We start from the raw sequence: 12366 nt of genomic DNA on the forward strand, positions 1-12366 counted from the left end.
ATAGTCTCAACCCATCTGAATATCTTTGAGATGAAATAGAATCAGAATTAGGGTGTGGCCAAGATGGCCTCTTTTATCAGTGGAGCTCATGAATCCTTTAAAGGAGGAGAAGGGCCTAATACCACCAACTTTCTACCAGAAATTAGTAGAATGTCTTCTAAAAGTTTATTAAATTATTATTAAAGTTTTCATTTTTTTAAATTTCTTTGAATAAATACAAGTGTCACCTTGACTTTTGATAGGATATTTATTTTAAAAATTCTATTTAAAAATACAGAATTATGTATACACACTTCAGCAATCCATAATTTGTGAATCTGATAATAAACTTAAATGCTTTTTTATTTAACAGCAGAATTATGTGTTTGGCTTCTATTAAAAAAAAAAAAAAAAAATCATTTAAGATGTTCAAAATGGCCTCCTCTGGAATGCATGCATTGATGGCATCTTTTGTCGACACTCCTACATACAACAGCGCATAAGTCAGATGAAATTTTGCATGTTTCCTGCTATATCACAATCCACTGATCCTGTAATGTTTTTGGTTTCTGAGTGTACACCTTATCTTTCAGGTAGAAGTAAAAGTAAATTAGACTGCAGCCATTATCAATCTACTGCAGGATGGAAGTCTCCCCAATGATTCATGTTGAAGAAAATGGATCATAATCTGCCATGCTGGTCCAGTGCAGGTTGGTAGATCGACTGTATTTAGCAGTGAGGGGCTTGAACACTGGTCTAGAAGGGCATGTGTTACTGCACTCCTGCTCCTAACCACTTGGCTACGGAAGCCATTCCTTTCAGATATCCCTGTGCAAAAAAAAAAAAAAAAAAAAAAAAGGGACTGAGGTCCATAGACCCCACAAGGTATTCAAAAGCATTTCCCCTACAACCTTTCCCCTGTTCATGAAATTCCCTGTCCAGATAGTCATGGACAGCAGTATGAAAATGTGTTATCCTATTGAAAAAAAAACATCATGGTATCTGAAAACATGCTTCTGATATTGGGTGCTGCATAATTCCTTAACATTCCATGATAACTGCCCTCAGTAACAGTGCTATTGAATCTGTAATGATCAATAATTTCACAAGAAGAGATTCCCATCCACACACTTATCAATGGCAGGGTAACATCTTTCTGCAAGGTGAGGTGAGGATTTTCACTGGCCCAGTAAAACAGTTGTGATTATTCAAATATCCATTTAGTTTGAATGTGACTTTGTCTGGCCATACAATTGCATCCTCAAAAGCACCAATTCCACCACCTTTATGACAATACCACTCCCAAAATTGTATTCATCAATCTGGATCATCTTCCTGTATGACATTCAGTAATTAAGGTCTAAAAAGCTTCAAATTTATATTGTTTAAGATTCTTATAACACTTTATTACCTGCATGCAATTCTCATGAACTGTTTTGTTGACTTAACACTCAAATGCATTCATGATAGCTCCAACGTTTTTGATATTTCTTGATTTTCACATTTGGTGAGTATGGGCCTGGCACACTCAGGATCCTGAGCTGGATATCATCATTCTTCTCTCTTTTTTTTTTTTTTTTTTTTGGCTGGTGTAGCATATGCCTCAGGTTTCCTTGAACCATATGGCTAATAATAATAATAATAATTTCCTTTTCCTTCAACTGACTGTCTTATTGATATTGTATGTGGTTCCTTGTTCCTCAAATTTGTCATGCAGATGGGTTATTGTTAGACAAGTGGGTGCCCTTGTTCTATATTGTCTTTTCCATGCAGGCTGAACCTCTGAGACATTTTCAAATTTCAAAAAAGAAAGCTAAAAAGTGATATGCAGGTATGTTTTGGCATATCATTTTTATACACATTATTTTAATTCAGCTTTACATCACCCAGATATAAGAGCTACTATTCCTGGTCAATAGAAGTTCTATTCCATCTTCCGAAGTCATTTTTTCACTTCAGCAGAAACATCCATTATTTCTTACATTAGTGGCACCTGTTGATGGATCAAAAATATGGAAGTCTGAAGGGGGGGTTGGAATCCAGCCCTTTTGTGATTTCTTCTTTTGTTTGCGGCTCCTCCATAGCCAGGTGGGCAGGAGCGGCAGTGCATAGCACATGCTTCTTGATTAGACCGGGGTTCGAGCCTGTGACCACCAAATACGGAGGATGCGGAAAGGTCAGGGAATGACCACCACATATCCCCAGAGCAATATGGCTTTAGTTGCTAATGCTCCTAAAAACCAAATAACAACAACAACAACAATCTTTTGTTTGCAACTGGTGTTTGGCCTTGCATACAAAAGACACTATAAATTCTAGAGAACATTTTTACCTTGAATAGACTTAAGAATTGTTTACAATAAGTTCAATTAGGACACAAATGATGTCATTCTCTTGCATAATGATGCAAGGCTACACCAGTTTGTAAACAAGGGATGCAAATACAAAACCACATGGAATCGCACTTGAAATTTTACTACTTAAAACTTCCAACTTTTGGTCGAAGTCATTCCTTCATGGATAATGATGAAGTTTATTACTGAAGTGAAAAAAGTGTTTCACAAAGACTGGAAAGAGCTCAAAACAAGGAATGCTAGCCACTGTGTCCAGGTAACATAAAGTTATAGAATTCAGTAGCATAGAAAAAGATATGGAATAAGTTGGAAAGTACATAAAAGAAACTGTGTAAACAAGATATGTAAAAAGACTAATTAATAAAATTTTGCTGAGAAAAAAAATTGTGGCTTAAAATTTTGAGAGGCCCTCAACAGTATGAAAATTGATACATCTGGTACTTACAAAATACATCAGTTTATATTTACTATTTACTTACTCATCAGGTGAACATTTGTTCCACTTTTCTTGATGGCATTTTGGTGACCTTTTTCTTCTTATGTTTTCTTCAAGTTTCCTTTTTAATTTATCGGAATTTAGAAATTCATATTTCCTTTCATTATCATCTTCAGAAAGATCTGTTTTGCAAATTTCTAATGAAATGTTTGTACATACATTATTGGCAGTTTCCACTAATGACTGGTCTTTCAACTCTTTGCATTCGTTGCTAGTTAAATCTTTTTTCAGTGGATGCTTATGTGGCACTCTATGTAAAAGTGACAAGTCAAGTGACACTATTATACTTGGAATGGCACTAGGTTTGTACTCATGTTCAGAATGAAATGTATTGTAGTATAATTGAGGATATATGCTAATATGAGAATTTTCTTGTGCAACTTTACGATAAGATACAGAAGGAGATTCAGTCTCAAATGTTTCCGTTTTAGAAAAGCATGTATCTACATGATGAGATAAATAATTAGAAATATTATCTTCCTTTTTGATTTCCACAGAAATTTCATTTTGTGCTTCCCTCAAATTATTATGTACATCAGGGGAGTTATGCATGTATTTACACTCCCTTGTTGGAACATTCAGCATTAAACTATGGTAATCTTGTTTTTTTCCTAACCTGGAATATTTCACCGGTTTACAGTGCTCAGTTTCATCACTGTCATCATTGTCTGATTCTGCACCACTTGGACTATCTGAAATAAGTTCTTGAGACTTAAATTTGAATTTCCTTTTCTTTCCATGTTGAGTTCTACTTTTTATATGAATTATTTTACTGTCAGTATCATTTTTTTGTTTACCCAATTTATTTCCTCTTCTGGAAGACTTTAGCCTCCTTTCTTCAATATAAGTTCTCATGGAGCTGTCTTGCTTTGGTTTAAAATGAATTTCTGAAGAATCCATAAAATCATTCCGTTTTAATTTTTCTTTATGAGACCTAGAGTATTTGGCAGACTTTCTAGAAATAGAAGTGGACTTAGTGGAAGGCACAGGAAAACAAGAATTATGAGTGGTGGGTGTAGAAGACATCTGAGCAGCTAACTCTATTATCTCATCTGTCCTACTTGTAGGACTATTTCTTAGGACTGAGTTAACAAAATCTTCTTCATATGATTCTGCACGTGTCTTACTCAAACGAATTTTAATAATACCATTTTCTAGATGGCAAGAGCTTCCTTCTGTTTCAGACTCAGGTCTCTTTAAATTATGAAAAGGATTGGAATAATTAACTAGTCGTTGTTGCACTGGGGATGAATGCAATGATGAACGAGGCGGGGATAACACATCATGCTGTATGTAGTTTGAGGTGCCAGATTCCAATTCAAGTAACTCAGGCATAGGACTGGAACAAAACAGAAGTAAAAAAATGAATGCATAAATATATATCGATATTATATATAAAAGATGATTAATAAAAAACTAAAGACAATATGAAATTAGCAAAGTCTGTATCTTATAATAATTAATTAAACATAAGTATACATAATTTCTCCCATGCCCCCAAATTAATGATTATTTCATATTAAATTTTTTTCCCCTGGCCAATATTATTATTATACTTGTTATGAGAGTGGTGACATAGGGCAATTTTCACAAATCAAATTTAGAAGCAAATAATTGGATGCAAATAATTTTTTTAGTGAATTATTTTTTCCAATGCTTTCTTTGTCAAGAAAGAAAAGATAATTTACTTTGCAGCCAAGAATAGAGTAACAATGAGCTGAACCTGAAACTTCAGAAAAAGGAAGGCTAATTTGCAATCATGTGCAGTATTCAAAATAATTTACGACAAGGCAAATTTTATGGCATGTGATTTAGGCATAGGCCTTGGCTTCATAACTCATTCAGGGTGGGGGGGCTCACTTTTGCAATTATTAACATCTATAATTACATATTTTGGAGCTTCTCGTGTCTAAATCCAGCCTTGTTTGTGGCAAATGTGAAGATTCAGCATTTCACCTACTTGCTGAATATGAAACGAAGTGGAAAAGGGTGATCTCAACTGTCACTGCTATAGATTGGTTTCAAAACCTAGCATCTTTCAGAATTTTGAAAGATTTAGGATTGTTTTTCAATTTAAGCAAGATTCATTTTGCTCTCATATCTGCAAGAATATTTTCAAGTCAAATATGCTTCTGCTCAAAATCGCAGCATAATTTTAAAATCAATCTAAAGCATGGTTATAATTTTCTTTCCTACTTTTAACTTAAAACTAAAGGCCATATTGAAAAATCATTTTTTGCATTGTACATGTGGAATATTTTTTTAAACAATAAAAAAGTTGAATTTTAACCAATAGGGGAATTCTATTTTCACTCCAATAAACAAATTAGCTTTTTGTTCCTTATGAAAAGTGTTTGCTTGTGGTGATCTTATTCTTTGTCATCAAGATAAATTTGAAGATGTGGCCTTAACACGTCACCAATAGTACAAATGATTGTTCTTCCTCTATTTGTACAGGGTCACTTTGACCCCACATGCCATTTGAAAAATTAGCAAAAAATAGTTCAAAACTGTTCAGATTTTTTATGCTACTGTTATAATCAATCTTTTCTGAACACAACTGTAAAAAATACTTTTTTTTATAGTAAAAACATATTTTATATTAAAAACATTTTTAATCAAAATTCCCTTTAGACCTGTCAGCAAGGTCAAAATGCAAGCCAAAAAACCCACACACTTCAACAAATGCATGCAATTGGATGCCAGCCTGTCAATAACAGAACTGCCCTGCGCTGCATGAAGTGTGTGCATAAACAATTTAATTCCAGACAAAGCTTAAATGTCACAAAGACAGAAAACATTACTGATTGGAGGAAAGCATATGCCAATAAGCCAGTTCACTGTTAATAATTGTACATGATAGATTCCACTCAACGATTAGTTTGTTTATTCCTGAATTTTTCCTAATTATGCAATAATTAACAGATTTCTTGAATTTTCAGTGGATAAAGCAAATAAAACATTTTCAAACACGGCTATTAGGAACTTCAGAAAACATGAAGAACACAAACAGCATAATCCGTCTATCCTCTCTGTACACATTGTACTCCCCAAATTCCAGTTCTGCCCTGCTTATATCTGCGTGACAATGTCTCTGATATCCCAACAATATCTGCCTTTGATACCTTGAACAGCACTTCAGATTCATCAAATTTATTTACTTTACTTCTAGCATTGGTATACATGCACCTGTTCTTACTCTTAGTTATCCTAACACAGTCCATGTGTTAGGATAACTAAGGATAACCCATTTATTTGTTTCATGATGACTCCCAGCAACTTGCTCTCTAGGCTGCTGCTGCTCGTTGCAATAGAAGCAGTGCAAGAATCGCTTTCGCCTCTGCCTGCATTTACTCTTAATCTTTTGGTCTATGAATTCCCCCAAGCTAGCAGTTTTCCGACCCACCTGCCTTGATAGTATCAGCAAATATTCTTGCACCCTTTCTATTTAAGTGTATCCCATCCCTGAAGAAGCAATCTCTCCTGTTAGCAAGCACAGACCACACTGAAAAAAATTCTACCCCATGAGCCTTGCACAATTTCTCCAGCGCCGAATTGATTGACAAGGCTCTCATCATATGTTGGCAGAATTGCAGACACTTTCAAATTCAACGCTAACTGGCAAATTTTTTTCAACATTGACCTGTACTTGTTAAGTAAGAGATGCTAGCAATAGGTGTCTAATCTTCCTATACAGCTTTGGTTTCACTAGCTAAATGCAAATAACTGATGAAAATAATAAGTTCACATTGTGTCTACCAGACATCACATGACTGTGTGTGTTTTGATCAGGTAATTAGTGACTTTTAAAATTCTAAAATATACAATAAAAACTTTCTTTATTATTATTATTATTATTATTATTGGTTTCTCATTTATTTTTGTTTGACAATTTTTAAGTGAGTTTAGCAAATCATAGTTAACAAATCACTGATTTCAATTCAGCGGAAAAGCTAAAAAGTAAATTTTTATAATTAAACTGAAAATTAAAGGGCACAAGTGATGGAAGGCCTCCACCTATTTCCCTATAAAATCAAACATCTGTACTGACTGGAACTACAAAACTATCGAAACACTCATGATTTTGTCCAGTGGATGATTGACAATGTTGTGCAGAGTTCATGGTTATTTAACAACCTATGAATGGACAAAGCATACTTTCACATTGATGGACCAATTCACCCATTAAAGTTAAAAGTATGGTGCAGATTTGTGGCACGTGCTACCGTTGTTCTCTTTCTTATAAAATGATTAACAACTGAGGGCATTTTGTGACATGCACATAATATCTTAACCTACTGTGGACTTAAATTATCTCAGAAATTAATAAACACAGTTTACATGGAAGCATAATTTTTATACAGGATGGTGCTATGTTCCATATTGGCAATAATGTCAAACAGCTCCTATAAGAAACCTTCATGGAACAGCAAATTATCAGTCACAATTTTCCACATCCCTGGCTTGCATGATTGCCTGACATAACCTGACCAATTTTAGACCCAGCAGACTTTGGGTTGTGGAGATATCTAAAATACCATGTTTATAGAGATTGCCCTTCAACTCTTTCAGATTTGAATGCAAGACATTGGGAAGATTGCATCCTTCAAATATGGAAGAGAAATCTCTGTAAACGTGGAATTTCAGAATTCTGAAAAACTATGTACATAAATTCTGCTAAAATACCAATTTCTTTCTATTTGACTTTATAACACATTAATAAAATTACTGTCAAAAATTTTGTAAACAAAATAAAAAAATTTCCATTACTTATTATTTTATTTGGCAATAATATTCTCTATATTTATATATGCATTATTTGATTAAGTTTCATCTTAAAGCATATGGTGAAGGTGCAATATACACAGCAACTGTAAAGACATCAATATTTTATATTTTTAATACTTAGGAGTTTTGATTCCACATCATGTAGACCAAAATATCTCAAATCTGCCTTGTCACAGAATATTTTTCGCATCTAAAGTGGCACAGGTAAAATCTCTAAACATTTCAGTTCTGTTCAAACAAATCAACGACTCTTTTTTTACAAATTTATTTCATTCTTGTCACACATTTGGCCTTTTCAGTCAGCACCTATTTACATATATAGCATTTGTCCTAACATTTATGAAACCAATTAATGTATGCGACAAACACCAGCTGGCATCCAAACTTATAAAAATAACTTTAATTTTCCTTTTTTTGTATTTCCTAGAAATTCAAGACCAAATTTAACTAATTTCTTCTAGCTTCCCTGCCCTTAAATATATTGAGAGCAGCTCAGTGCTTCAGTAAGCCTTTTATGGTTGAGACTATTATAAAAACAAAAATTACTATAATATTATTAATCACTCAATTAATAGATATCTGAAAACAGTTTGAACAATTCATTTAAATGACATATGATATATCAGTAATTAAACTTTTGATATTATTTCTCACCAAATTTTCATATTGCCCATCAGATAATATATATGTGTTACATAAGCACATATATAATTAATATATGCTCCCACATAAAAGTTTAGAATCATAGTGTATGACATTTTTTATAAATTTTTTGAAATTAGCTATGATAACGTAAGTTTTAATATAAAAAAAAAAATACTACAAAGTATTTTAATATTTTTTATTAAGCACTGAAAAATTTACAGCAAAAAAATATTGAAATGATGAATATTAGCAACTACACTGAAAGGACAGAATTAATGGGATACCTGGTCCCTGGGTAACACGATGCTGTCACCTCTCTCACTAGTGGACGAACCCACTGCTCGGTAGGTATATACTATATCACTGCATTCATGTAGATGGTAATTCGATGTCAGTATGGATAAACGTGAGTTAACTGACTTTGAAAGAGGGATGGTAGTGGGTGCTCGACACATGGGTCTCTTTATTGTGGAGGTGGTACAGAAATTGCACTATCCCCGTTTGACAGTATCAACAGTGTATTGGGAATACGCCATTTCCGGAATAACATCTCATCGTGGATGGTGCTGTGGGAGGAGAAAGGTGGCGGATGAATGTGCCTGTCGACGTTTGTCTCGCATTGTTTCAGCCCACCGGAGAGGGACAGTGACACAAATCACTGCCAACTTCAACAAGGGAGGTGCCAGAAACATCCACACCAAGATCATTAGCTGACACCATGACACAGGACCTTAGATGATTGGAGACAGGGATCTCTTGGTCCGATGAGTCCCATTTCCAGCTATTTCAAGTGGACGGGAGGGTGTGTATCTGGCAGAAACTCCACGAAGCTATGCACCTGTTATGTCAACAAGGAACTGTTCAGGCAGGTGGACAGTCGGTAATGGTCTGGGGTGTGTTCAACTGACACATGTTGGGACCTCTGGTACATCCAGATGCATCTCTGAATGGTCCAGGTTACATGTCCGTCCTTGCAGACTATCTGTATCCCTCGTGGTCATCGGGCACCCACAGGGCATTGGACTCTTCCAACAGGACAATGTGCCTTCCCACAGAACCATGGGGACTAGAACATAGTTCAAAGAGCATTCCGCAGATTTTACCACCATGGAATGGCCTCTCCATTCACTGGACATGAACCCTGTAGAGCATCTTTGGGATGCTGTGGAAAGGTCCATTCAGAGCTTTTGATCCTCCACCCAGGAATGCAACAGAATTATGGACAGTGGTGCAGCAAGCAAGCATGGATGGATGGAAATACATGTGGAACACTTTCGTGAACTAGTGGACTCAATGCCTCGCCATGTGACTGCCCTTATCCGGGTGAAAGGTGGGCCTACACATTACTAGGTAGATATCCCATGATTTCTGTCCACTCAGTGTATACTGATTTTCTATCAAAATATCCTCTAAGAGATTTTATTACTCGCTGACACGGATGTGGCATTCTGGAAATTAATTTTATAATAGCATCTTGACTAACATTATTCCAAATGAACTGCAAGGTTTCCCATAAATTTTCTGAAGATGAGCAACTTCACAGACCTGACAGTCTCCAGTGGTGTCCAACCTATGGCCTGTGGGCTGTATCCGGCACATGAATAATTTTTATATGGCCCGCATGGAAAGTGGACTAAAACAGCATTTTAGAGTCACACTACTGCTTCAATCTCGACTGCATCAAATGCGTACATGTCCAGTGCAGTCATATGTGTGTATCCAATTTTTTATATTGTGAAATTCTACTATTTTGATATAACTTGTTCATTGTATTGAATTAAAAAATCATCCTTAAAAATGTTCCGAAAGAGGAAAGTCAATCTGGAGTGTTGTTTTAATCAAAGGTGGACTGAAGACTATTTCTTCATTGGGTATGACAAAAAAGCAGGGTGTTCGGTGTGTAAGGAGACTGTGTCAGTTTTTAAAGAATATAATTTAAAACGACATTATAATTCCAAGCATAAATCTTATTATCAATATATTGCAAAAAGAAAATTGTTAAAAGTTATAAAACAAATTAAGAAAACAGCAAAACACACTGAAAAAGTATCAGTCGAGAAATTTATCCGCTTAAGTGCCAGTTATCAAGTTACACATTTGATCTTTTGGAAGTAAACCATTCAGTGGTGGTAAATTTGTTAAACGTTGTGGAAGAAATTTTTCCAGAGAAACAAAAATTGATACAAGACATTAGTTTGTTTCAACAAACAATTATGCGAAGAGTAGAAGGTATTAGAATTTGCTTTAGTATAGCATTGGATGAGAATATTGATGTAAATGACACAGCTCACCTGGAATTAATGATAATTTTGTACCAGTTGAAGATTTAGCTGATCTAGAGAGTATGCACAGAACAACTACAGGTGAAAATAGTTTTGAAAATTTTTGCCCACCTATTGAAAAAGTTAGGATATTATTAAAACCTGGTAGGAGTCAATACTGATGGCACAAAAAATATGATTGGTAAAAACAGTGGGCTTATAGGTAGAACAACCAAGAAAATTATAAATATCGGAGCTGACCCTCCAATTGAAATTGGAGATTTCCCGCTAATAAAAGAAAATGTTATGAAAATGGCTAATTTGTTCGGATCAACGTATGTTTGCAAGCAAATTTTTCATTCATGAAATCAAACAAATATTTAAAAGAAACAGAATAACAAATGAGCATCTTCATTCTGTTGAGAATTGAGAATTGGCATCACAAATTTTAAACCAAATTCTGAACAATTATCTAAAAATATTCAGCCACAATCATCTCATCAAATGTTATTGTGTATCGTACTTAATAAAATTTTCAAATATTTTAAATTTTAGGTTTATCATTATATTTATTTAGTCACCTTAATATTGAAAAGCAGTGATTCTTTTCAGCTTGTAAATTTTCTAAATTGAGTATTTCAAAGCAAAAGTAAGTCATAGTTTTATAATTTTAATAAAATGCAAAAAATAAATCGGACAGAGATTTGTATCACATAAAAGTATTGCGAATTTGCATTTTTTATATATAGCCTGAAAATAAAAAAAAAAAAAACAGTAACATGAAAATAGAAACATCCTTTTACATGTAACAAGGTATGGAAAATGTAACACACCAGTTTTCCTCAAAAAATTCATTGTGGTCCTAGACCAGTTGGACACCACTGGCCAGCGCCTCCGTAGCCAGGTGGGAAGGAGCAGCAGTGCGTAGCACACGCTTCTTGATTAGACTGGGGTTCGAGCCCGTCACCACCAAATACGGAGGATGCGGAAAGGTCAGGGAATGACCACTGCATATCCTGGAGCAATATGGCCTTAGTTGCTAATGCTCCTAATAACAAACACACACCACTGGTCTAGACAAGAACAGGATATGTTGGGAAAAACTTATGAGTTAGGACTGAATCCGAAAGTGTCTGCAATTCTGCTCAGACATGATAGAAGGGAGTACATGTTGAGAGCCTTGTCAACTAATTCGGCCCTGGAGAGAATGTGCACGGCTCGTGAAGTAGAACTTTTCTCAGTGTGATTTGCGCTTTTTAACAGGACAGACTGTTTTTGCAGCGATGGGATACACTTAAATAGAAGGGGATATTTGCTGATGCTATCAAGGTAGCAATAGGTAGGTCGGAAAATTGCTAGCTTCGGGTGTATACACAGACTAACTAGAGCCACAGGCAGAGGTGTAGGTGATTCCTGCACTGCTTCTATAGGAAAATGTGGAAGCCTGGAAACCAAGGTGTCGGGGATTTCAGATAGTGTGGGTCATCATGGAACCAGTGAATACATGATCTGTGTAAGGGTAACTAAGAGTAAGAACATGTGCACATACACTAATGCTAGGAGCATTGTAAATAAATTTCATGCATTTGAAGAACTGATTAAGTCATCAAATGTAGGTATAGTGTAGATGTGGTGTTACTCAGACATAAGTGATGCTGAATTTGAATATGGAGAGTACAATGCATATTGGATGGGTGGAAGGGTTATGCTCTAAGTTAAGAAGCATATTAAGCATAAGGCAATAGATCCAGTGCAATGTTGAGCCAGTCTGGTGTGATATAAGCACTGGGAAAACATAATTGACAGTATGAATGTGTTATAGATCTAATGACTGCAATGAGTA

At 35.1% G+C, this 12366-nt stretch overlaps 1 protein-coding gene across 1 annotated transcript in view; it reads right to left on the bottom strand.

The window, feature by feature from the left end:
• Positions 1-12366, bottom strand: part of LOC150085516 (uncharacterized) — a 372167-nt gene that overhangs the window by 96372 nt on the left and 263429 nt on the right. The window contains exon 8 of the mRNA XM_090374587.1: positions 2813-4168. Coding sequence (XP_090230713.1) covers positions 2813-4168 — 1356 coding nt within the window. The remainder of the gene's footprint in view (positions 1-2812; positions 4169-12366) is intronic.

This window comes from Mastigoproctus giganteus, chromosome 5, assembly GCF_048544385.1.
Source record: "Mastigoproctus giganteus isolate SK-2022 chromosome 5, ASM4854438v1, whole genome shotgun sequence".
In the NCBI taxonomy this organism is placed as follows: Eukaryota; Metazoa; Arthropoda; class Arachnida; order Uropygi; family Thelyphonidae; genus Mastigoproctus; species Mastigoproctus giganteus.